This window comes from Rhipicephalus sanguineus, chromosome 9 (genome assembly GCF_013339695.2).
Source record: "Rhipicephalus sanguineus isolate Rsan-2018 chromosome 9, BIME_Rsan_1.4, whole genome shotgun sequence".
In the NCBI taxonomy this organism is placed as follows: Eukaryota; Metazoa; Arthropoda; class Arachnida; order Ixodida; family Ixodidae; genus Rhipicephalus; species Rhipicephalus sanguineus.
Window position 1 is genome coordinate 43,582,895 of NC_051184.2, and position 26,304 is coordinate 43,609,198.

At 45.0% G+C, this 26,304-nt stretch overlaps 2 protein-coding genes across 2 annotated transcripts in view; one reads left to right on the plus strand and one right to left on the minus strand.

The window, feature by feature from the left end:
* Positions 1-11,070, minus strand: part of LOC119405068 (synaptojanin-1) — a 41,451-nt gene extending 30,381 nt beyond the window's left edge. The window contains exons 1-8 of the mRNA XM_037671832.2: positions 10,807-11,070; positions 9,555-9,641; positions 4,884-5,157; positions 3,730-3,955; positions 2,574-2,657; positions 1,186-1,247; positions 948-1,044; positions 119-282 (exon numbers count right to left, since the gene is read on the minus strand). Of these exons, the coding sequence (XP_037527760.1) occupies positions 119-282; positions 948-1,044; positions 1,186-1,247; positions 2,574-2,657; positions 3,730-3,955; positions 4,884-5,157; positions 9,555-9,641; positions 10,807-10,933 (1,121 nt within the window). The 5' untranslated portion in view covers positions 10,934-11,070. The remainder of the gene's footprint in view (positions 1-118; positions 283-947; positions 1,045-1,185; positions 1,248-2,573; positions 2,658-3,729; positions 3,956-4,883; positions 5,158-9,554; positions 9,642-10,806) is intronic.
* Positions 11,071-11,657: 587 nt separating this feature from the next.
* The window catches only part of LOC119405069 (uncharacterized), a 78,393-nt gene continuing 63,746 nt past the window's right edge, over positions 11,658-26,304 (plus strand). Inside the window, exon 1 of the mRNA XM_037671840.2 lies at positions 11,658-11,918. Coding sequence (XP_037527768.1) covers positions 11,795-11,918 — 124 coding nt within the window. The 5' untranslated portion in view covers positions 11,658-11,794. The remainder of the gene's footprint in view (positions 11,919-26,304) is intronic.

Sequence of the window (26,304 nt, forward strand, 5' to 3'; positions counted from 1 at the left end):
ATTCGAAAATTATTCGAAATTATTCGATTCGATTCGCACTCGATCTTTATTATTCGAATTCGCTTCGCACCCAAAATTTTGCTATTCGCACATCTCTAGTTAGCAGTGTTCAACTCACATGATGACGTCGTTGCCATCAAAGTAAAAGCAGCCAAAACTGGTCAGGTGCGGCGAGATCTGGTTCTTCAGGTGAATCAGATTGTCTTGCCGGCCGCCACGGCACAGCGCGTGATAATCAAATGACACCATGGACGCTTTGCGCCGGGATGCCTTCATGTGATGCTGCGTGTTTTAAAGACCAAAAGAGAAAAGATGTGACAGGCTAATGACAGAAAAAAACATCTCACATACACTGTACGAGGGCTTATACTATATATTCAAAAGACCAAGTTTAAGTTTTTAAAGGAGCTGCGCACTATGACTCATTCTCAGAAAAAAACATCTCACATACACTTTACGAGGGCTTATACTATATATTCAAAAGACCAAGTTTAAGTTTTTAAAGGAGCTGCGCACTATGACTCATTCTCAGCATTATAGACCCAGTATTCAGTGTACAATGTCTCAATCACTATGAATAGTTATGAACAGCATTACAGTGATTACTGCTGAAAGATTACGTGGGCTTGGAAACTACTTACATGAGAGACCTGCAAGTATGAACACAAAGTTATTTCGTGGTGTCAACGGGCCTGAACGTAACAAAAGCTGTGCCATGTCATTACTTTTCAGTCATGCTCACATCAAGTGTACACCTTTTTTTCACAAGTCATTTTAAATATTAAATTACAATGCATGCTAAGCTTTGTAGACGAACTGAACTTAGTCGAAATACATATGCGGAGAAACTGAATGCAGGTGGCTGGACGCTAATATGTGATGTTGGAACTAATTTGGAAAGAATAAATAAAACAGTAAGGTTAATGTAGACAGTGTGCGTAGCGTACCTGAAACATTTGTGTAAGCATTGTTTCTCCCTCTTTCGAGCCGAGGAGGTTTATGATGACTTGGTCGCCATAGCGTTCCTTGATCATGGACATGTGCCTTTGGGGAAGAAAGTGAATCACATCAGACGGTCTTAATACTGCAAGAACTGCATCTTTGGTGCCCGCGAGAAAACCGCTATGGGAAAAAAATTGGGCACGAAAACTAACACGAGGGAGTAATCAGACTGAAACAAACTACCTTTCAAACGCTGGCATGGATGCCTCACTGCCTCTGGACATTTTGACTCTGTGGGAACCGACCTGAAAGAACACAGGCCACAGCAAGTCAGATGACGCTTTAAAATGAGTGTTGATATGCATATTTGAAATGTTGTTCAAACTTTACCACATGCTTCTCGTGTGTAACAGGATCACATGTAGGACGTATGCAGATTGGGATGTTTCAAGATCTCAAGAACCTGGACCTGGCATTATCGACATCACGGTGTCATGTAGCATTAAGCTATATATGATGACATTGTCCGTTTCTTGAGAACTGTTACTTCGCGAAAAAAACGAAACAGCTTTCCTAGTTAAACCTGTGCTAGTCTACCAGCGCTGTATAAATAAAAGAAAGACAAGAAGATTTTGCCGGTACTTCTGAACTAGACCGCCTTCATAAATCGCAACGGAACGTTCCTGCAAAGCTTCGCAGCAAAAACTTGGGAGTAGCAATAATTTTTTATCAGTCTCACACGTTTTCGACTAGTGCAATTTTCTTCGTGGCTGTATTTTCATAATGAGCATTGTTGCCTTAATATCGGCATTTGGCTATGCGAGAAGGTTAATTAACAGTTTTCTTAAATTGTTTACTGTTCATGATGATAAATGAGGGGGTCTTTATGGCCAACGGGTGCACAATGGCTCATGAGGGTTGTCGTAGCGATGGGTTCAAAGTTAATTTCATGACCCAGGGTTTGTTTAAATGTGCACCTAAGTACAAACACAAAAATTACATTCGACTACTTTAGTTCCTTCGATCCGCCCGTAACTTAAATGTACTAGCTTTTTCTGTTTTCTGCTCCCTTTTGAAAGCGGTAATCAGAGCTGGAAACCATACCTACAGCTCCATATTCAGCAATGGCTGCATAATGTCCCAACCACTTATATATACTCAAAGTGATGGGCGACACCAGCACAGCATGGTTAAGAGTAATACCACTGTCTCAAAAGTGCTATCAAGAGCCATTAATATCTGCAAGACCTATGAGCTCCCTTCAACTAACTCACTAGAAGGAGTCAAGTAGGCACGTTAATTTCGACGGTGTTCGCTTTCTTTGGACAATGAAAGCGAGTCAATACTTGACAGAAGCTCAGAGGAAGACGACTAGAAGTCACTGGAAAGGAGATTTGAAGTTATTGGAAAGGTGATTTGAAGTTATTGTAAAGAGCAATGTCACTAGAGTCAACGTTTCGACAGGGCAGCAACTGGCACAAGGGCACATTTCCTTGCTGAAATGTTGCCTCCAGTGAAAGTTGTTGAACAACTTCTCTTCGCATTGAAAGCAAGTGTGGGGCTAGGTTATACAGCATGGCAGATATTATAGTAACACAAACATTTCATGCCGTGTTAACTCCATAACACACCTGAACTCCCGGTTGTTCCCAAAATAGCGGCACAGAGCCCCTCGTCTGGACGTATGATGTGATCTGGTTTTCCAGGTAGATCACCTGCAGAAATACCAATCGACATGGTTAAAGCACAGTGCAGCGTACAGCAATACTACCCAGTACGACACTAATATTGCAGCCGGAAAGTATAAGCGCACCCTTTCTACTTAGCTTGTACGTATAGCAAGTATGTTCGGCCATATGTCTCGAGGTTCCCTGCCTTGTACTATCCCACTCTACCTGACTCACATTTAGCAGGACACATCACGGCATCTACTCAAGCGGAATGAAGGAGAAATGTTGCATGCTGATGACAAGAGTGGTGCAGCAGGAGTTTTGGAAGTCAATACCGCAGCACTGTTAATACCTTGTGTCCCTAATGGGAAATTTTGGTGCTGTTTAGCCATACTATGATATTGCCGTTTTCAAGAGGCATTGACACTGCTGTAACAAGTAGGGTGGCTCAGTTTGCTTAGGAAATCATTGGTAGTTTTAAATAGCCAAGAACAATGTGTTTAAACTAAAACCAGAATGGGTAGCTGCTCCATGCAACATCTGCGATGATGTCCCAACCTACCCCACTGTTGTAAAGGCAGTACACATGGTGCTGGCACGAGAAAAGAGAAAATGGCAATGCTATCCGATGATGCATTGAGCTGTGCCAGCTTTTCGCAACTAGACAGCAGCAATTCCCGCAATGATTTGAGCACTGAAGGATCGCTGTTTAGCAATTTAGGTGACAACAAGGCGGCTCACATTTAAAGGCATGATTCCGGAAGTGTATACCAATTTTTGATGTTCATTTTCAAGAAAACTAAGTGACTTGCAGTCATGTAGTTTGGCATAGTTCATTGAAGTACCAAAGAGAATGCATACTGAAAATTTTATTTAATGGCAGCATTTCTTTGACAGTTTCAGCATCAAGAACAGTTATTCTTGCGAGATTTCTGCAATGCTTCCACACATATTTCAAGCGTGCGCACACAGGCTCCTCTATATCTACTAACATCTGAAACAAGGCTTTTTATGCGGCCTGAAATTTTCTTGCAGTTGGCCTTCAAGGATCACTGAATACTGCCTCACATGACGAAGTCCTCCCAAATAAAATCGTCATTGCCGCAATAGCCCCAACCTGTTCGGTCTCCACAAAGTTCGCGACGTGGCCGTCGTCGTTGGTGCCGCGGACGTTGAAACGGGTGCCAGCTCGCTCGCAGCTGAGTCGGGAAATGAGGCAGGCCTTGGCCTGCTGGTGGCCCAGGTAGATGGTGCGCATCTCGACGCCCCCGCAGACCGCCTTCAGCAGCCACTTGTTGCAGTCGACACCGTAGCGGAGCAGAGGAATGTGCAGGGTACGGTTCCTGGAGGGGCACACACGTCGTGTCACTATTACACAGCTACAGGGTCAAGGATGACCCCAGCAACTTTCCTTTGCATGATAAGCACAGGACGGACACTGGCCGTCCTCTGCTGACGTTCGCGCACAAAATATTAGCACCTGCTGTGACGTCAGTGACAGGAGGTTAAAAGGCAAAGGTGAACTCTCACCAACCCCAATGTACATTCATGTTTTAATCCTTTTCCTTTAAGGGATGTGCCTAGTTCATCCTTGCCGTGCTGTCCCCAAACCGTTTCGGACAAGTGTAGCTCGTCCACTTGACGGAAAAGCTTTTCTTCATTGCCGGAATGATTAAAATTGTCATAATGATGAAACCATTCTTAGAATGCTAAAAATTTCTATCAGAATTCTTGTTCTTTTCTTGTTTTGCTTTTACTGTCAATTATCAGCAAGTAGCCAGCCTTTTTTCTGTGAGTAATTAACAGTAACATCGTTAAGCTAATGTGACTTCGTATGTTCTTAAATTTTTTTTCAACAACAACTTGCTTTTTAGAAGAGAAACGTTCAATACCAGCTTTAAAAAAAATAACCACTTTAACGAAAGAACTTCTCAAAATATCAAAACAATTAAGGGGTTAAAGAAAAAAGCGTCAGCTAAGGAAAATTTTTTTTGAGGAAGACCATGAGAGCGATCGATGTTCAGATATGTTGGAGACACACGTTCCCACCTTGAAAAATTATGCCTTTTTTATTTTTTTATTGTGAATGTTTACTTCCCAAAATACTATTATATGTCTCCTTTGTAGTTCAGTCTACCATTGGGTGAGCGACAATTATCACTTTTAAGAACTTAAATATACAGGTCACTTGTAGCGTACCACATCAGAGTTGAATGCATTAGCAACGGCAGCATATAAAAACTGTCACATGTCACAACAGGCTTAACTCACCAGAAGAAGCGGTTATCCGTCTCGCTGGTCATGACCGCGCGCTGGGCGCACAGGGTGAGGTCGAGGGCCGCCTCCGAAGTGGACGGTGTCCACGCGAAGAAGAAGGTGCCCGCGTTGAGCACCTTGCGCACATCTTGCACCTTCTCCAGGTCCTGGGCGCTGTTGCGCAGAGCCACAAAGAGGGTGTCTGTGATGCGGAACACCTCCGAGGCACCCAGCTTGCCCACCGACTGACACCCCGTCACCAGCACCAGAAACTGGACCACCGTGTCCCCTGCAGTGGCACAAAGGACGTCGCTGTTATAGACCAGGGGTCTCAAGCTCCCTTCAGCTAGTGGGCTACAGTCACCAAATTTAGTCAGTGAAGAAGGTTGGAGCAGGAGGGGGGAGAGTTTTAATAAAATGTCAGCTAATGTCATTTGAAAGAAGGTCTTTCTCATATCTCATAAACGACCCATTTATGAAGGTACTGATCACCAGAACGGCTTAAATCTGGATGCCGATTCTGCAATATGGAGTTTTTGTTCCACGGTTATGTTCAACACATGGTGACCACATGGAGTGTTTCACGAAAAAAAAATATGCTTGAGAAGAGTCACCTTGCGCCACTGTGTAGCTCATGAACATATTTATGAAGAAAATTTTCTTTTAATACTAGACAAAGATAGACATGTGTGGGCCAAGCCGCAAGCGAAAGGACCGCAAGCCTTATCAATAAATCAATCAGTCTTATCAATTAATCAATCAATCAGCTACGTTATTACATGGTAGGTTAATTACAACATATAAAATGTACAGACGACAATCTTTTCACGAGAACCCCTCGATGTCACATGTCAATCCAATACTCTGCTACTTCTGACCACCCATTCCATTTTGACTATTTTACAATTACGTATAACGAACTATCTCTTTTACCATGTTTACGTGATTATTAAAACCCTTTACCTCAGGGATTATTTTCGAAAACAAAGAAGTTATCTAATTATAAAATTCTTAAGTTCCCTATGGATCCAGCACATTATATAAACAAGACACATATTTAAAAAATTATTTTTCATTGGAAACCACAGGGGGAGAAGTACAGGAAAAAGTCAGCTTCGCCATAAGACTTGTGGTAAGTCTTTCCTTGCAATATTATAGTGTAAAATCATATTACGGTATTTGAATGCCATCTGTGCATGTGAAAGAAACCTCAGATAAATTTCAATTAAATGAAAAAATTTGTGACATTTCTTCCATAAACATTCTCGGATAGCCTGTGGCATTGGAAGTGCAGATTATTGTGCCAAACTCGAATGTGCGAGGTAAAGGGCTAATTACTAAAATTTTAACTCCTTAATTATTTGCTCTCAAGACATGCCACAACATGACTGAAGTAATTCAATAACACTCAAAACAAATATTTTTGCTAAAAGACACTCTGTGCCTCGCACCAGCTTTTGAGAAATGACTGCCTAACATCTAGAGCAAACAAGCTTTGTTATTCCGTTTAATACATTCATACACTACGAAAAAAATCTAGCGAGGCTGGTAACCTCATTATCGCGGCCCGGCTGACATTTCCGTTTCAAATCCTCAATAAATAACACCAGGTCAAGCCTGTCATATCTAAAAAGGACAATGCTGCTTTTAAAGAGCACGCTACTAAAGCATTCTGTTTTCCTGCTTGCGCCTGCCTGTTTCCTCGACACAGGAATCTGAATGCTAGAACGGAGAGATGCAGCGAACGACGACAGAGTGGGATTGTGCCTCTCAGCCGGACAACCCTCTCCGACTGCCACTATGGAATGCGTTTACACAGAACTCGTCACCGCTCGGACATGTGGACATTTTGACAAGGCACGCAGGCATTGAGACGGTCCGGAGCCATGTAACTAATCCGCTACTCTAGACAGTATTCTTGCAACATGATATTCAAATGAGGTTTAACTTAAGCAACAAGCGGTCTCATTGACTTGATCGTTTGATTCATCAATTGATTGATCAATTGACTGATTGACTGATTCAATCATAACATTTCAGCTCTGCACGGTGCCAGTGTACTGGACGACTAGTAGGTCACATGGAAAAAACTCGCAGGGTCCTTTATGCATTCACCTAAGACAACTCGAAGGCAAAAGCTCCATCATCGCTTTCTTTTTCTTCTCAGTCAATGTATTGATCCCCCCTCTCTCTGAAAGCTTTCTCCACCCAAAATGGTTTTGCACTGCCTCCATGATTGGCCTACATTTGACCAATTGACGATGTCACGTGATGAAATAATCATGTGACATCACGTTATGTGGCGCCATGATGATGTCCCAAATTTCGGCGATCTGCGACGTCATGTGGTGACATCATAACATGATGACGATTTTTTTGCATCCCTCATGTTGACGCTGATGTAGACAGTCAATTTTCGCGTTTGATGACACATCCAGGGCATTCGCCTTAATAATGCTGGAATATATTAATTCAGCTGCACGACCAAATATTTCTTTCTTGGTGCCATCTGCTGCCGCTTATTTTACTCGATGATGCCCAGGAGGAGGCACTATTCCAAAGACCAATCACGCATGTGCATCTTTGTGCATATGTGTGCTCTACTTTTGAAATTAAAATCAGCTGTAAGTCGGCGATTGTCTTCATTTGTCGCTCTTTCCTCGTCCTTTGTGTAAGTGCGCACTCTAATAAATGATGGATCCACACTTGCTAGCCCAACCATGTACCATGCTGCAGCAGAGAGAAGTGCACTTCACCCCACAAAGCCTAGTGCCTCACATTTTGTGTACTGAGGTAGCTACGTCAAAATGCTGATATATCGAGCTACATGCAACTTTTGTAATTTCTAAAAAGTATGTAATGATGGGCTAGTTGGTGAGCCACGATATTTGATGAAGCAGCACACAAAAGGGCAAAATCATGCACACAGCAATTGTATTTTGTGTCATCTTATGTGTGTGTGATTTTGTCCTTTTGTGTGCTTTTTCATCAAATATCTAAAAAATAGGTATGCCATAAATTGGCATGCACTACAACTTTGTAACATAAACACCTGCCCTTAAGTCAATAATTAAAAAGTTAATTAACCAGTTTGTGTTAATTAGTGGCAATGGTGTCATTTTAACTGCAGCAAAGTGTTTTCGTCTCGACGTGGGGTTCGTGTGCGAAAACGACAGGAGCCTTACTATCATAGGATTTTTATAAGAACCTGTATTGTCTAAAAAAAAAAACACCCTGTGTGTGTGTGTGTCTTTTTTTTTACATACACCACAACAACCCGTACAGGCACTGCAGAGAGGAAAAAAATGAAATACAAATGCGACACCACAGTCATCAAGCAACTATGATGGGTAAGAACATTGGCTTATGGTTCATGACTTCATAGAACAACTCTATACAAACGTAGTCCAAATCTTTTGACTCAAAATTATGTATCATGTATAAATGACAAAACTATGAATGGCACAATTGAATCATTGACTAACAATTCAATGTTCTTCGTTTGTCTAAGCAGCAGCATGAAATGCTGAGCACCAATGGATTGATCACATTTTTTTTATACAGTGCATTTATCCCGGAGTTAATTCAACGCGAGCAAGAACCTCACACAAGTGACAGCGTGTTGCCGTAATTAATTTAGTGACGAAGGTTACAGAGTCAGTGATGTCGCGGTGAACCATTATCTGCAACAAGTGATTTATGAGAGACAGTATTCACTCAATCAATAAATCAATTATATCAATTAAAATCATTTACACTGCATAAATGATGAGAATGAAGATTAACCTGAAGAGAAGAATAATGCTTTACTTCCTCATAAACTTAATGGATTAAGTCTTCTGACATAACTAGACTGTTTTGTAAGCTTTGTGCCAGAGGTATGCTATCAACAAAGCAACATTATGAATTTGTCAAGCTCCATGACGCGTCCGGAAGAAGACGTGAAGGTAGATGGGAAATGGTGTCCATGATATGCCAGAAAAGACTCACCAGATAGTGGGAATGTTTTATTTGTTTTAATACAAGACCACAATTTCAACCACAGCAAGAATGAATGCCAATCCTTGGACCAAAGATTACGACTAAAACTTTGTCACAAGTAATGAAGCTTAAGGCGGGAGCTGGCTTTATTGGTGCAAACAGCATTCGTAGGAGCAAAAAAGAAGTCTTGCAGGGTTTTTCTGCAGCCCACACATCACCGGCAATGTAAAGAAAATCATCTGCCACCTGTGTTTTCGCAGTTTATATGAGTCAAGATTTTTTAAACAGAGCTTCAGTGCAACAAGGCAAACAAAATCAAGGGCAAGATTGCTGTTAAAAAAATACCAGTCCACCGAAAGGCTCACACTCTCTTTTCGTTCTTTTATTTGCAGCAATAACAATACCTTGTTTTAGAATTGCCTACGCATACGTCACTGTTGCCTACAGCTTCTTAGTCAGACAAAGCGTTTCTTTGCAGATTTTGTTTCGACATCACTCGTCAAATTGAAAACAATGCTTTTTCTGTCACGACGACGCAAAAAAATATAAATATCCTATTAACAGGTCCCCAACGAAGATTTCCAGCTGCTCGCGCTTGCAGCACTTGTTTACCACGCGTTTCGACTTCACATGTCAAGACGCTTCCTCCGAAAGACGATAAGTGCGCAACACGACACAGCGTTTGAGGTAAGTCATTCCACTAACCTGCTGTAAGCTGCAGCACTCCTAGGCAGCCATGGACATCCAGAAGCATAGTGTATTCTTTTTTCACTGTGTCCATTTCTTGTTGGGCTAAATGGAATGAGAGAGAAAAGGAAGATGCAAGAAATTGCGGGCAGCAAGAAACGCGACCCTCAATTTCAATTGTGGGATTACAAGTATGCGTTTAACGCAAGGCATACACTCAAACCTTGATATAATTCGAACACGAATGTAATGAATTATGGTTTATAACGAAGTAAATGAATAGTATTGTCAAAGATAGTGTTACGATTACACGAATTTTCGGATATAACGAAGTTATTTTCGTGTCAGATTCGACTTCATTACAATGAGGCTTGGGTGTACGTGGGAAATCTATTCAATAACAGTGTGACCATTTCGCCTAGTAACCCACACGGCTGTCAGTAACCCACACGGCTGTGCAGCTTGAGTCGAATGCAGATGAAGCACTACTACACGTCACTTTCGAGCATGCTCGATTTGAGACCTTCGACGCAAACAGAGTTTTGGTGGTAACCGCGCAACTGCCCGAAAAATATCTTAAGAAGCTTCCCAGCTTTACGAACATAGGTATAGCATTCCATGTCATCACAGTTTATTGTTGTTCAGCTGAGCAAGAGATGGGTCTGCTAAGTATTGAGAGGCGATCCCTGCGCGATGGCAACTTAATGAAGTGTGTTAATTATAGATGTAGCGACTCCCTGTCACGCCATCACGATGTCCAGTACGCATTAGGGTCACATGTGAACGGTGTATTAGAGTGGCGGAGATCGTCCTGCGCGGAGCATGAAGAGACAAGTATTCCGGCGAAAGTCAAGAGCGAGCGCGGCATCTCCATTAAAGGTTCCAGAGGTTTCGCTCTTCGATCAAGAAAAAGAGTTGAGGAATTTCGGTCAAGCGTAGCGACGATGCCAGCTTACGGACCGTGACAGATGGCACAGAAGCATGACAAATGTGGGGCGAAGGATTCGCAGCGCACGGGTGTCGACACAGTTCGGCGACGCGCCGCAATTAAACCGAGCAGTCTGGCGTGCGCTAGAAACCGCGACAAGCCATCGAAAACGCCGCGACAATGCGGCTTAAAATTCTAAAATCGAGCGGTAAAATGCAATACGAGCCGCGGAAAGGAAGGATCGGGTGATTATCGGCAGGTAGGAGGCGTAGCGCCGGAGATACAGCACCGATCGGCGCAACATTTTCACACGGAGGAAGGAAACGAAGTTGAGAAACTCACACAGCACAGCGATGGCCCTGGACTCGAAAAGGAGGGTTTCGTTCTTGGACCGCTGTTCGAGAAGGACGCTGTAAGGGTTCGGCGGTCGCACCTTGTGGTAGATGCGGAAGCTCTTGCCGAGAGGCATCGCCAAAGCGGGAGTGCTGCCTGACAGCGACGAGCTCGACTGTGCGGTCTACCCTACCCTCTCGCCAAGATCGGCGCAGCCGAGCAAACTTTCGCTCGGCTTTGCCGCACGACACACAGAGCGGCCGCTCTCGCCAAGACGCGATTTCACGAGAGTGCAACGGGATGATCCTGGATAGATGGCACAACCCAAGACTTCGAAGTTTTATGTTGTATCAGTAAAGCGCCAAACCATAAAAACTGGAAAGGACAAGTGAGATGTAATACCCATACCTCCTGTTTATTGCTAAAAATAAATCTAGTCTACCTCTACAAAGGCTGCACCGTGAGCCTTTCTGTCGATTTTTTTTTTTTTTACCGAAGCTAGGGTGGCTAGAATGGGCCACCCTACCGCCACCCTACCGAAGCACCGGTGATTGAACCGAAACCTTAGGTAGACCACCGCATCCCAACCTCATTTTATTGTGCGTATGGGCGCAGTTCAAGAAGCTAAAGCAATCTACTGCTTTATTATGAAACTACGCTGCTTCAAAGGTTTCGACTGAGAAGTTTTCGGTTGCAGTAAAGTGAAGTAACAGCCAAGACGTGCATCATTTCTCTACGTTACTCATATAAGCAGGTGCTGCCATCTGGGGAACACCGCGCGACTTTCGAAACACTCCTCTCTTTCTTCGGCCGTCTTTCCCGCGTTTGAGAGCGAAAAACAAACAAGAAATCAAAGTGAACCTGCGGCGAGTTTGAAAAGACGGCGAGCGAAGCACTTCGCGCGAACGTACCGCTTGCCGACGACGACTGGCAATACGCTGTTGTGTGTGTGTGTACTGCCAGCGCGCGGTTGAGAAGAAACGTCGGCGGTCGTCACATGTGTTGCTCCGACGACGATGTTCATCGCTGGGTCGTACTCGTGCGACTCTTCTACGGCACCGGCTTTGGAAACAGTTGGGAGTACGCCTTCACCGTACACTCGATGAACGTGCGACGATTCGGTACGTTTTCACAGACCATTCTCCTCGCTGTATACCTTGTTCCCGTATAACGAAACCGTGTTGCTTAGTTTTGATCGAAACATACATGTCGGTCACGAATGAACGAAAGAAGGAAATTCTAAGGGTTCGTTTCTTTGTTGATACAACCTGAATTAAAATAACTAACTGATAATGAAGCCAATGAAGGTATAGGAGACGTTAATTGTACCGTTTTAACAGCATTGTAGCTATTACGATGTAGATGTGAATAAAGTGAAGCGGACGAAAACGACAACCTGCCGCCGGCTGTGACCGAACCTGCAACCTTCGGATGACGCGCCCGATGCTACGGCGGCGGTCGTCCTCTCGTCCACTTCATCGGGTACACATCATGTGTACTTCCTTGGCTTCGTTATCTCTTGGTTTTCGTTAATGTCGGTAGCGAAGTCATCAGTGGTTTCAGTCTTGTTCAATTGCCGCGATAGCTTTATTACTGTACGCCCTTTGAGCATGTGCATTTTCGCCGTCTCAGTCACGATATTTCGTTCTATAAACACGCATACAGTCGAACGGATCCACTTGGCTGTCCCAGCTGTCCGCGTCACTCCTCTCTGAATCGCCGCGCTTGCACATGTGGCGGCGATCGCTGTCGTGAAATCTCGGAGTGCCCATGTTTGACGCAAAGAAAAAACAAAAAAACGAGTCGATTGACGGAAAGGGTAGCGCTCCGCGTTGGTATTGTTCTTCTTACTGCATATGTGAACATTTCACCGCTACTCCATGGAGCTGCAGTCATCAATGATGAGGATCGTTAATAAGTGTGCGATTCTCGCTGGCGTCCACCCCCTTGTACAAGCCTGTCCTCGTGTCATGTTGCGGAGGACGTACGCTAGCTATCGGACAGGTGTGTCTTTTGGCCCACTCGACTTACGCACAAAAGTCGATACAGATAAGTGATACCCTTCTTTCTGCAACATTACGCGGGTTGACGACGCGTGATAATGAAAGAAAAAAAAATAGAGCTGTGAGCCCACGATTAAGTTTTCTTTGTGCCACGCGAACTGGAGACTATGTTAGGGCGCGGAGAAAGAAAAAAAATAAATAAGTAAACGCTCGAGTGGCAGGCCTGCAGTTTAGCGTTGACGTTGGTCGTCGTGACCCGGTTGCTCGATTGTTGGAGGCGGTCGCTGAAGTGTGTGACAGCCGCTGTGGCGACCCTGAGGTGTGTCGACGCGTGGACACACGTACAGACCTGTCAATCAAACGACGCGGAGTCCTAGATTCACCGCCCTACGTTGCGTAAGGAAATCGTCGTACACGTTGCGTAAGGAAACCCGTACGTGCGCGACGAGAGGAGGACAAAAAAAAAAAAAAAACGACATTTGAGGAAATGAGGCCCTTATAGTTAATCCCCACCTGTGCCGCTCACGCGATTGCCGCAACTACAGCTGGCCGTCGTTATTGACTTGAGTGTGAGGGAAGTAACATTATGATTCAAATACACGAAACGTGCGTCACCATTTATGCGCCTGTTTGATCGAGCGTTGTTAAACCTGTGTTGAACTTGGATCGTTATAACCACTGCCATGCCGTGTGATGAATCTGTTCTCGGCTGAGTATATTCAATAAAGCCTTAAAACACACACACACGTTGTTTGATATGTATAAAGCTTCATTTTAAAGCCCAATTTCTGTCTTCACAAATCTCTTTTGCTTCCGTTTGCACACAAAGAGGCTATTTCGGGGTTTTCGTGAGCAGCGAAAAGATAATGTTCTGGAATCCGGGCACGAATAGAAGAAATCTTCATGCCATATAGCGAAATCTTCGTTTTTACGAATTCCTTGTTTCTTATTGTCCTTCTTCTGCAGCACCATGTCTCTTCGTGGTCATTCGTATTTCGTATATATGACAATTTTCTGTCAAAGTCGGACTCAGTTTCTTTCTCGCGTTCCTCTCTTCAGATATTTATCTAGGATTCCGGTGTCCGGGCAGTGGCGGATCCAGAAGGGGGGGGGGGGGGGGGGGAGGAGGGCATTTAGCTTTTTTTTCGTGTCCGAATGCAGGAAACTTCGGAAATAAACGAACAGCTTCGCTGGTCATTCACATTCACAGAGTGAAATGGCCCGAAGGTCGCGGGATCGAATCCCAGCCGCGGCGGCCGCATTTCGATGGGGGCAAAACGATACAGGCTCGTGTGGTCGAAATTTGCGGAGCCCTCCACAACGGCGTCTCTTATCATCATATCGCGGTTTTAGGACGTAAAACCCCAGCAATTATTATCGCCTGCAGCGAATCCGGAAGCGAAACAATCGCACGTGATCCGCACTCACGACGTGTTCCCTTTAGCATTGTACCGCACTGTATGCGTATATATAGCACTAACAAGCGCACACGTGCGCGCACGAGCATGCAGGAACACTGCGGCTGCGCGAACCTCTGAGTCTGCTTTCGCGACCGCGGATTACCCGTGCTCTTTCGCTCTTAATCCGCAATCGACGGTGGGCGTGCGGGAGAGCCGCTGTGGCGGCTATTCTCGGAAACTGCAGCTCCGATTCTGCCAAGGCGAGCACCGGAAGCATCCCATTCAGAATCACGGTGGCAGCGCCGTGTGGAAAGTCTTACTCTTCTTTCTTTCTTTTTTTCAATTACTCGCCGGAAGGGCGTGGGTGGCATCGTGACATGCTTGTGAGGTGCCATTTGGCTCCCGTCACGACTTCACTACACCTACGGCTCACCTGTCGTGTTGTCTGTTCAGTCTGCTTTATTCCTTGTAGCTATCTACCTCTGGGCTTCCAGATTTATTCAAGCGACCCCTTTAGATTCTAAGTGATAATTATTGATAAGTAGGTATACACAATAGTATTATATGTCTAGTAGTAGTAGTAGTAGTAGTAGTAGTAGTAGTAGTAGTAGTAGTAGTAGTAGTAGTAGTAGTAGTAGTAGTAGTAACTTACCCCTTTAGATTCTAAATGATGATCTCCGGGGCTTTACGTGCCAAAACCAAGATATGATTGACGAGATACGCCGTAGTCGGGGGCTCCAAATTAATTTTGACTACCTCGGGTTCCTCAACGGAGGCCCGTAGCCAGGAATTTTTTTCGGGGGGGGGGGGGGGGGGGGGGAGCGCACTTGCTGAAAACTTTGACTATTTGAGAAAAACACCTATTTTCATTACTTATTTTTGGTAAAAACAGGTACTTCAAAATTTCGGGGGCGGGAGGGGCGGACCTCCGATGGCAGTCACCGATAACCTGTTCCATCAATCTGCGTGCGCGAAGCAGCCTTTGATGATTCGTTTCTCTTACATTTGAGGGCACTAAAAGCGCCGCGCGTTTGGCGGCAGTCACGTGGTATTTTTTTTAAAAATCGCGCGCTTTTAAGGAAGGCCGGAAAAAAATTAAGCAGGGGAGTTAACATAGATTGAAAAATTCGATGTTTCTGAACAAGCGCTACAAATTTTGCATTGAAAAACTTTCTCTAGAGTTGCTATTTAAAAAGTTCATTAAGCAATCTTTGTTAAATACCGAGCTTGGCGGATTGAAAAAAATATTCTGACGTGCTCTATATGGCTCAGAACAATACCGCACTAATTGTAAACGCCTAGCGCCTATGCTTATTTTTTTAATACTTGGTGCTTTTTTGCTGGAACACCCTGTATACACGCACACATAAAACGCACGCACGGACATACGTAAAGTATGGTTGAACCCCCCCTCCCCCCCGCGAAAGAAAAAAACAAATTCTTGCTACGCCGATGCTTTTCTTTATTGCCGCGCGCTCTATGCTTTTCGTTCGTTTGTCGATCTCCTGTCACACTACGGGGGAAAGGGGGGGGGGGGATAAAACAACAGGACGCTCTCTTGGCAACCGTGACTGCTGGAGGCGTTCCTGTGTTGCTTTTGTGTTGTGTTGGCTAATAACACGGGCGACGCGCGCACCCGTACATGTCCGGTAGCCCTTCCACACGTGTGCACGTGTATGCCTGTCCCTTTCTTTTGTTTGCGGCTGCAAAGACCGTCGAAACAATGGGCAAAGCGTTCCGAACGTCGCTCGGAACGATGACTGCGCAAGGAAACTTCTTTTTTACTTTTGACAGTCAGGGGCTCCCCTAAGAAAAATTATACTCTTCATTCGAGTGAACCTCAGCAGAAAGTCTAGTGACAGCAGAAAAGCTCAACAGAAACGCAGCAAATTATATCAACAATTCATTTGTCTTCGGGCAGTACTGAACTTTGCGTTAGATCAAGGTTTAGCGTCCGACGAAGGGAAACATGTCGTAGAAGAGAACTATACAGCTTGGAATAGTTGATGCACATAATAGTATATGTCTACCCTACTGAAACGTTCCGTATGCCATTCCAATAATTGCGTATGTTTCCGTGAGAATCTTGCGGAAATATATGGAGAACAAATGGAAAACATATGGAATTATTGGAATGGCATACGGAACGTTTCAGTAGGGTAGTAGTAATAGTAGCCTTAATAGTAGTAGTAAGGTGACATTATTGCATAGCGTAGTGATTTAACAGCAGCATCAGCATACTTTATATATTGGTCTAATCTGGTACTGGTCACAACGCCCCTTCTTCTGATGTTTACTTGTAAAGAAAGACAGCATGTATATATGTATGCAACATCGCCCCTTTATCACTTTTAGCGGTTTAAGTTAGATACAAATAATGAAACCAACGGACCATTTAAGCCAAGAAAAGCGTATGGGGCGTTATTTGTTTGTTTTTTAACTGTAGTTGAATTATTATGACCTAAATAGAAAGGAATTAAAGTGGACGAAAAAACACCCTTTCCGTCGGTGGGATTCGAACCCTCAACCTTCGATTTACGCGTCTAATAAAGAAACGAGCCACTCGAACAATTCCCCTTCTTCCATGCTTATCGGTTTAAGTGTACTGCGTCGTAATGACAGGCGTGTCGTCGTCTATTTGTTTTTGCCTTACGTTAACCTTCACTTGAAAGACGGCTCTTGTTTTACGTGGTACATGTCCCTTGATTAATTCGTTTCGTCTTATATGTTCGCATGGGCTAACATCTTGATTGCTTCGTGTATGTTTATAGCTGGTAGTGGTAGCCGTTTGGCGCTGCATTAGTAATGAGTTACACCTTTATGAGCTTGTTGTTTTAGTGTCTCAATGTAATCGTCCTTCGTTTAGCGGTCAATTGGGCAACGTGCCTGAGGTTAACTGGCACGCTTACGGTGAAGAAAAAGTAAGATAAGTAGCAGTAATAAATGAAAAGGATAAAATAATGAAACAGGACTGCATCCTGTTTTGTGCTGTAGGCCGAGAGAAAGAAAATAAAATAAAAATAAAATCGTTTCCTGTTAGAAGGCGGCGCAGTGCCCTTCCTTCGTGCGCAAGAAAACCTGTCTTATAACGCAGCTAATGGTCACGTAAACTGCTGAGTTTCCTAAAGCGAACGGCGCGGTTTTGCGGCGGTCACGTATACCACCGTGTTTCCCACCTGACGCACAGCCGAGGCGGACAGCTGAAAGGGACGGGCTAACGTTGGTTTATGGAGGGTTAACGTCCCAAAGCGACTCTGTATAAGCTATGAAAGACGGTGGAGGGCTCCGTATAACTTTAACCGTATGGGCTACTTTAAAGGGACACTATAGGGAAATAATAAATTAGTTTAGATTGACACATTATACCAGGGATCGCAAACAAGCGACCCGCGGAACTTTCGTTAGCGGCCCGGCCCGCATGCATATGACTGTATTCGCCCCTTATTATTTTTTTTCTTAATAGGTGCTTTCATGACCTACACAGACATGACTGGTCTCAAGAACTTGTTTCGTGAGGCGCCCCACGCAGTCACCTGTGTTGAAACATTTAAAACGTAACATTTCAGAATCGGCGGCCAGATTCTATAGTAATTCTCGAGATCGGTATCGGTATGTTGTTCGAGTTCTGACGCAAAATTCCCTCCAGAAATGACTCATTGACCCATATAGCAGATATGGGTAAGGCATTCTTTCAAGTGGCAACGTTAGATGACATTTTGTTCAACCTCAACCCCCCTCCTCCTCTCTCTCCTACCTTCTTCACTGTCCCAGCCCCTGCGGGACTAAATTTCGTTACTGCGGCCTGCCTGCTGAGGTGAGCTTGAGACCCCTGCATTATACTCTCAAAACTCTGGTGTCGTTAACGTCACCGCCATAGGTTTAGTAACAGATCAGAAAATCAGTCAACGGTTTCACTTTTAAATTTCTCGCTGGCGGTGGTGGTGGTGTCAACTTTTATTTGACTAAAGGTCACCTGTCTAAAGCCTCAGGATGGCTCCACGCGGGAAGCGACGATGGCCAGCTGTTTCTCCCGGTCGGTGAAAACGCCGATGGTGACGTCACGGATTTTAAAGCGTTTTTTTTTTTTTTTCGTAATGCGGCCACATCGGCTCAACTAAATTTCCAGAAGCTTGGTATGCTAATTAAGTCTCTGGCTCACTCAGTTAGACAATGTACTTCATTTTTAACCGTTTACGAACTACGTAGGCCCAGACACCGTCAAAATCTATGACGTCACGGCGAATAGTGCGGGAACTTCGAGGTGGCGTCGCCACCCGCATTTTCTTTCTGAGCGTTTTTTTCGCCAACCGAGAGTCTTCTCGCAGTAAACGTGGTGTTTTTCGTATCGCGAATGAGTAATTTACTAATGCGAGAAAACTAGTTTTTTTTTTCTCTCTCTCTCTCTTCAGCGTCTCTAACGTGCGCTGACCTCGCACAGTACACGGGCCTCTATATAGCTAGCATTTCGCCGCCATCGAAACGCGACCGCCGCGGCATGGATCGAACGACAGAATAACACTGAAGTTATGCATGCACACACGGCAACATTATCCCCCGTTGCAGTCGAAACAACACCGGGTCATTTACAAAATGTCAAAGCAGCAATGAGAACAACTGTATATAACGTCGCACGTGACAGGGTGACTCTGCAAACAAAGAATCCAAAGATGCACGAAACTGTACGTAAAGGGTATGTTCATTGTCTAATTATGTGAATTTTTCAAACATGGCTGTGCTACTATAGAGGACGGTGTAGTCTTCCAACAGCAACAACAACAACAAAAATCGTTTAAGTGTTCTTTCTATCCGCGAACGATTACGAAGCGTAGTGACTTCGATCCAGAACGTTTGAAATAGAAGACCAGTAAAGTTCCAAAATTTCATTGCCCACTGCACAGTCATTGTCGGCTGATTTTTTGTCCTTTGTACAGATTTTCTTTTTGCTTCTTTCCATTAATGATAATAATAATATCTGGGGTTTAACGTCCCGAAACCACGATATGATTATGAGAGACGCCGTGGTGGAGGGCTCCGGAAATTTCGACCATCTGGGGTTCTTTAACGTGCACCTAAATCTATAGGTACACGGGCCTCAAACATTTTCGTCTCCATCGAAAATGCAGCCGCCGCGGCCGGCATTCGATCCCGCGACCTGCGGGTCAGCAGTCGAGAGCCATAACCATTAGACCACTGTGGCGAGCCTTCTTTCCATTAGGCCAGATGAATAACCATGGCGTCGACTGCTTTGGCCTTTTACGCCCTTTTTTCTTCCTAATCTTCTATGCGACCGCATTCTGTTTGAGACACTCTCGTTATCCATGAACTCATTATTAGTTATCTACTCTACTACGATTCCCTCTGCGGTCAGTAGTGTAGCCTAATAAATAAAATTAATTAACTGATTAAACTGTACAACCGGTTCAGGAGCCAGTGGCTCATTTCTGCACCAGAATTCACTTTCAGCGAAGCAAATTTGCACGTGTATTTTTGATACCGCGAATTACTACGCCTATGAGCAGGCTTTCGAAAAAAAAAAAAGCCAGAAGAACCAAGCGCCGTTAGAACCTCGCGGATACATTCCCCTTTTATACGATTTCCCGGTTATAACGTCGTTTTGACTCTCTCTCTGTCTCTCTGTTGGTGCGATCGCAGTGGATAACTTGGTAAAGGAGGTTATAGCTTTACGTTGATGTTGCAGTTTTTGCGAAGTTTTTTTTAGGTCCTAATCACAAACCAATAGGTTCTCGATTTCAAAGCAGCGTATATGATACGTCGAGCTTCTCCTCCTTAGATGTCACCGTAGGGGCAACAGGAGCACCCGGGCATCAGAATTATCAGCTAGCGGACGCACATCCAACACCTAGCTCCCAAATTATTGTTTCTGCAGTGTCGATCCTTCAGGCTTCCACGCCATTGTTTGCATTGGCGTATTGTATCAGACCCAGAGAAACATCATGTGCCTCTGTGTAGCTGGCCGTGTGTAGCCTCCTCCGAGCCTGTCGATCCGTCTCCAGCGGGCCTCTCCTTGATCCGCGCATCTGGCGTTAATGGCGGCCTCGAAAGCTTCGGTTAACCGTATTTTCGGTTCCGATTAAGCGAAGTATTTTTACTATTTCGTATTAAACGAGAGGTCGGGTTATTCAAGTTCGCGTCAGCGAGTGTCTATTGCACCGTACAGGCGTACTTACGACTGTACAGCACGAAGGACTCCAGCTAATGATCTGTACAGAATTCAGCCTACAGTGTTTCTTTTATTCGGCAGAATTTTCCGCAGCAAATACGTCTAAGTGCAAGCTAAGTAACGGCCTCCAGCTGGGCTTCGTGCAAGAACTTAGGTTCACGTTAAAGAACCCACGTGGTCTCAAATAAGTAACATTTCTTTTTCTGGGTGGTTTGGCTGAATGCTAACGAATACATGGTAGCAAGATGAGAAAGCAAAGACTTAATTGATAAGAAGAGGAATATAGGAAACAACAGATCCGGTGCTGATTAATCCGGTAATCGCCGCTACTACTCCCGTATCTTGCTTTGAGACTTTAGATCCTCGTAACTTGTATGTGGTTGAAGAAGGTTTATTTGCGTGGGCGTGAAAGGTCTTTCGAGAAAGACCACCGGAGAGAGTTCACTGCTTGTGGCCAGTTCGAGTGTGTCACGTACGCAACCACTCGAAATACAGGGGGGGGGGGGGGGGATAACAGAAAGTTTCCACTCGACTACGACCGATTAGGAGATTATGTCTCAGCGCGATTACGGCATCTGCCGGCGTGCGCGGCATTTATCTCTCCCTTCCACTTTCCACGAAAAAAAAAAATGAAATAATAATAGTGCTCGAGGTAGAAGCCAACAATGCTGACACCTTGTTTCCACACGTGGGACGAAAGCACCAAGTCTGTGTCGCTAGATGGCGCTAGATGTACTGAATATGACTATAATAGAGAGCTTGGTGGCACTAGAAGAGTGACCCCCGATTCAAAGCTCTATCCATCCATCCATCCATCCATCCATCCATCCATCCATCCATCCATCCATCCATCCATCCATCCATCCATCCACCCATCCATCCATCCATCCATCCATCCATCCATCCATTCATCCATCCATCCATCCATCCATCCATCCGTCCGTCCGTCCATCCATCCATCCATCCATCCATCCAATCTGAAAACAAAACAGAAAAGAGAAAAAAGATCGTGGGAAAAAAAAGGAAAAAAAATAGGAGAGAAAATCTGCCTGATAACACACAAGGGGCAGCGGTTTGCCACTTGAAGGCTGTCTGCGGACAAGAAATGTACCGTAGTAAATAAACAGGAGGAACTACTTTCCTGCTGCAAAAAAAAAAAAAAAAAATCCGGAAAGTACTCAACACATTGTAATATAATTAATAATATCTGTGGTTTTACGTGGCAAGACCACGATATGATTATGAGGCTTATGAGGATTTGAAGATTTTAAAAAAATGTCAATCAACTAAGTGACGTGGTTGAGAACCTACGAAGGCGATGTTGCATTTTTCTCAGCCTTTTTTTTATTATTATTGCCGCTTCGTACTTCGAAGCAGGAGATTAGAAGTGAATTGAAAAACCGAAAGTGCGTAACATTTAAGTATTTTGCCTTTCTTGCTGTTTATTTGTGTCAAGGATCGGGGGATATGGCACATCATCACATATCGTTGCGCAATGCGGTTGGGAGATGCGATTAGGAAGACATGGATTCAACAAAAACGGAAACTAGTCATTGAGTGCGATGATCACATAAGACGTCCTGATAGGTCAAAAGACGAGCCACAACGTTATAGGTGATAGAAGTTGATTTCACGTAGGAAACACAGGGATCGCTCAAGTGTGGGCGTGACACAGGGAACGATATACCGAGGAACTGGAATCGCGGTCTCACACGTACTATTATAAATTATACAAAATAATAATAATAATAATCAATGATGAATGCTTGGTGCAGAGGGGCCCTGCAACACTTCTTCAGCGTCGTCAGAGAGCGCTGCCGATCGGTAGTCGAGGCTCCTGAGAACACGCGAGCCAAGCATTATAGCGTAGCAGGCGGCTCGGAATTTACAATGAATTCTCAAAGTCAGCTAGAAATCGTTCCCTCGCCTTTTCTCGACAAATGATGCCATAAACCCAAATGACCGCGCCATAAACCCAACGTACACGGCCATTGGCTGATTTGAGCATCGTGAGCTGTGTAGTTACCGTGGCCACCGCGGAATGGCGCCACGTGCCCGCGCGCGCTCTCACTGAAGGTTAGCCACGCTTTCAAAGAAAGAAACAAATATGCTCAAGGTTATGACGCGCGCGTGACGCGACTTCTTTCCCCCGTGCCATCCCTCCCTGCTTAGCTTCCAGCGCTCTCGTCGGGACGAGAGGAGAGAGCAATTACAACGTGCGACAAAAACACCGCTCGTACTTGACGGATTCTAAAAAATTGTTGTGGCAGTCGATTCGTGAGGCAATAAACTGCTTTAATGCAGCCATTTGATGGTTACTTGGAAAAGTGTTGCAGGGCCCCTTTAAAAATGTAATATCGCGGTGTGCTTTATAACAGTAGTATAAAACTTTATTTGCACAGTATCGGCTAGTCTGAAGTGTTTGGCAGGGTTGCGCCAAGCAACTACTTCAACTGCAAAGTACTCGCCAGTATGCTCCAATGACCACTGGAAATTACAGTGCGAATTTAAATATAGTTTGCAAGCACGTTCAGTCTTATTATTCTCCGAGAGACCGCAAGAACGACGTCTTGGCGCACGCTCGGCGCTAATTTTCAGATCTTCGCAAAAATGTACGTATAGCAGGATATAGGAAGGTTTCACCTCTTGGAGCAGTTTGGCGCAATTGGTGCAGCTATCACATCACTGGTATTGCCTTATTTAATGCATTCCACTTAGTCCCCTTTATAACTGACACCGTTGCCAATCCCCCTCATGGGTATGAGCCAGAGTGTCGGTGCGGGACCATGGACCGACTACACATGGCCCGAGTCGGCGTCTGTCATTTTATTTGACCACTATAAACCACGGACAGTGGCCCAAGTTGGAGGCAGATTCGTGCTGGAAAATGCGCGAAATATCCTAATAGTTACGTTTAAAAAAGTGGGCCGTGCGTGTGCTGCGGCGGCCTGCGCTCTATGGCCTTAAGAGGCGACTCATGCCGACGAATCCCACCGGAGGGCGCCCTCCTACATGGGCAGACCTCCTCCCATTCCCGAGTGGCACGGTGATCGGAAATGTCATTCAAGATCACTCTACCGAGGAGGGTGGCCTATCGTTCCTCCACGGGTCTGGTGATTAGATTATGTTTCAGGGACTATATATGTGCGCTGATCCATTGATGGCGATGAATCGAGTATGCTCTCCGGTCTTCTACCCATTCGCAGGAGAAAAAAAAAAGGAACAAAGGAGTAAAAACTAGCGATTGAGGATGATGATGAGGGCAGGAATTAATGCAGTGGTACGCACAAATCTACATAAAACTGTTGTTCCTTCTTTATTTTTTTTTTGTTTGATGTGTATTTATTTGCAAATACTGCAGGCCCTACTCGGACCTAAGCAGGAGTGGAAACACAACTATACACATACGTAACTAGCAGCAATAAATAGAACAGTGGTCATGAACATGTATGGCCGGTGTCGATGTTCGAAGGTTGTGGGTATCAGATCCCACCGACGGAATGGGCGAATCTTCGTCCACTGTGATTCATTTCAATATAGGTCAAAATCATTGCACTGCAGTAAAAAGGAAAATGATGACCCATATGAGCTTTCCTAAAGTTAATTGTCTGGTGATTTCATTAGTTGTGCCATATACAAAGAAACGAGCCCCTCGAACAATGCCTCTAACAGACAATAATGCCAAAGAAGGGTATAGAGGATGTTATTCGTTGTAATTAGGATAAAATGTCAAGAAAGTAAAGTGGACGAAAAGATAACTTGCCGCCGGCAGGGACCGAACCTGCGACCTTCGAACCTGAAACTGCGACCTGCGACCGAACCTACGACTACTTTAGTTCGCAACATGTATTCTCCAAGTCACCCTATTATTAATTTTTATATAAATTTATAATACCACCCAAAACGAGGAGTTCTTTGAAGATGTGAAACCATTAAACTTAACTTCTCGCCTGCGCAGCTAAAGATGTATATATTTATATATTTGCGCGCTCTCTTTGTCTGCGCAGGCAGCGCGTACGTGTGCGTACTAAAGCCCCTATACTTTAGTGCGTACTGTGAACCAAGAACATAAAACGAGGCCGTAAAGCGAGAGGTGCGCGGCGAGGCACAAAAGGAGATTGGCATCTTTTAAGGGGCCGCATAAAACAGAGTGTGCTGCAGGAACTGATGTTTGCTCTTCGTCATGCGCAGTTCATCTCCTGGGCGCTCACGAGGCGCGCTGAGGTGTCCGAAACAGCTGTTTGCCTCTCTCTCTCTCTCTATGGGCGGTGAAAGAGGGGAAGGGCATTCTGGCGAGAAGCCGCTGTCACTTGATGGTGCTTTTATTTGTTTATACATTTCCTCTTCCTCTTTTCTGGGAAACTCGGTCTCGCGTTCACTGCGGTCGTGTGAGATATAACATAGTTGTGTGCAGTTCAGTCTGGCGGCTTAGCGTGGTGGTTCTTCGGCTACTGCGTTGATTCGATCCATTCGGGACGCACCAAAGTGATCTATCCATTACGGCGCAGTGTTCTTACATACTGTAGACTTGACAACCACCTCCTCGTGTCTAGAGTCATAGGTGTTCATCAGCACTTTATCTTATTCCCATTTGTATATAATGATTGATAATGATTTGATATTGCGATAGTTGTGTTTCGAACACCGATATGTGCACAGAACAACACATAGAAATAAATACAGACAGACAGACAGACAGACAAGGCAAGGCAAGGCAGGCAAGGCAGGCAGGCAGGCAGGCAGGCAGGCAGGCAGGCATCGTGCGCGGAGCAGTCGACAGGACAAGTTGATCGAAGCAAATACTTTGTGTACAAGTATTTGCATGGTTCCAATCTCAATGAACAGGCGTCGGCGCTCTTTACTAGTGCGCCGGATTAAATAACAGGTTGGGGTCTCACCCCCTCTTCTTCCTCTCCACGCGGTGGCCAGGATTCTACCAATAGTGCAGCAATGGCAGGAACATAATGCACACCCGCACCTCAAAAGTCAATGTTCAGTTGACGACGTACGCGGCTTAGAGATTGAAGATTGGCACCTCGGATGACCTATAGTTGCTGTATATGCTACCTTTAGGAAGCGTTTACAGTAACAGTTTACAGTCATCCTAGGTGTCATCAAGGGTCAACCTAGAGTTACCCTTTTTGAGGAACTCTAGGATGACCCTTTTTGGGGAATTGGCGGCTCGTTGACCCCCATTTATAAAGCCGGACTGGCGAAAAGATCTGCTTGGCGTCGGAAAGGTGAGAAACGTGAGAACGGTGACTGGCGTCGGTGGTCGGCGGGGCCGGCAAGGCAGTGGCACAAGAACGGGTTCAGTTCAGCACAGCCACATTTTGACAGAGATCGAAATGCAAGAACGCGCCCGTGTGCTTCGATTTAGGTGCTCGTCAAAGAACCCCAGGTGGTCACAATAAATATGCATTCCCTCACTATGGCGTGCTTCATTATCGTGTTCCGGTTTTCATTTTTTTTCTCTTTGGAGGTTGTTTGATATGGAATACGTGGCGAAATACATGCCCCTGCCTACGACACCGGAGGCGGGAACCTGTTCTCCCTACGAGGAACTCGTTTTGTCGATGCGGGCCGCCTTTTTTCCCGTGCACGGCCGGTCTAGAGGCGCGCGGAGCGAGAGCGCGCCTCCAGACCGGCCGTGTCCCGTGCTACTGACCCCGCTCTCTCCGCGCCAATGGGGCGGCCTGTGGCACCTTTGAAAAAAAAAAGAAGAAAGAAAAGAAAAAGTAAAACCGCGCGACAAGACGAAACACGCAGAGAAGGAGCAAGCCACAGGACGAGCGACCGCGAGCCACCAGCACACAAGAGTTGGTTACAGCTCCCTCAAGGCCTTCGCTTCACCGGAACCATTACCACGATAGTTGGACCGAGAATCTTTGATGTTAGCTGGTGTCCCTGTGAGTGATGACGT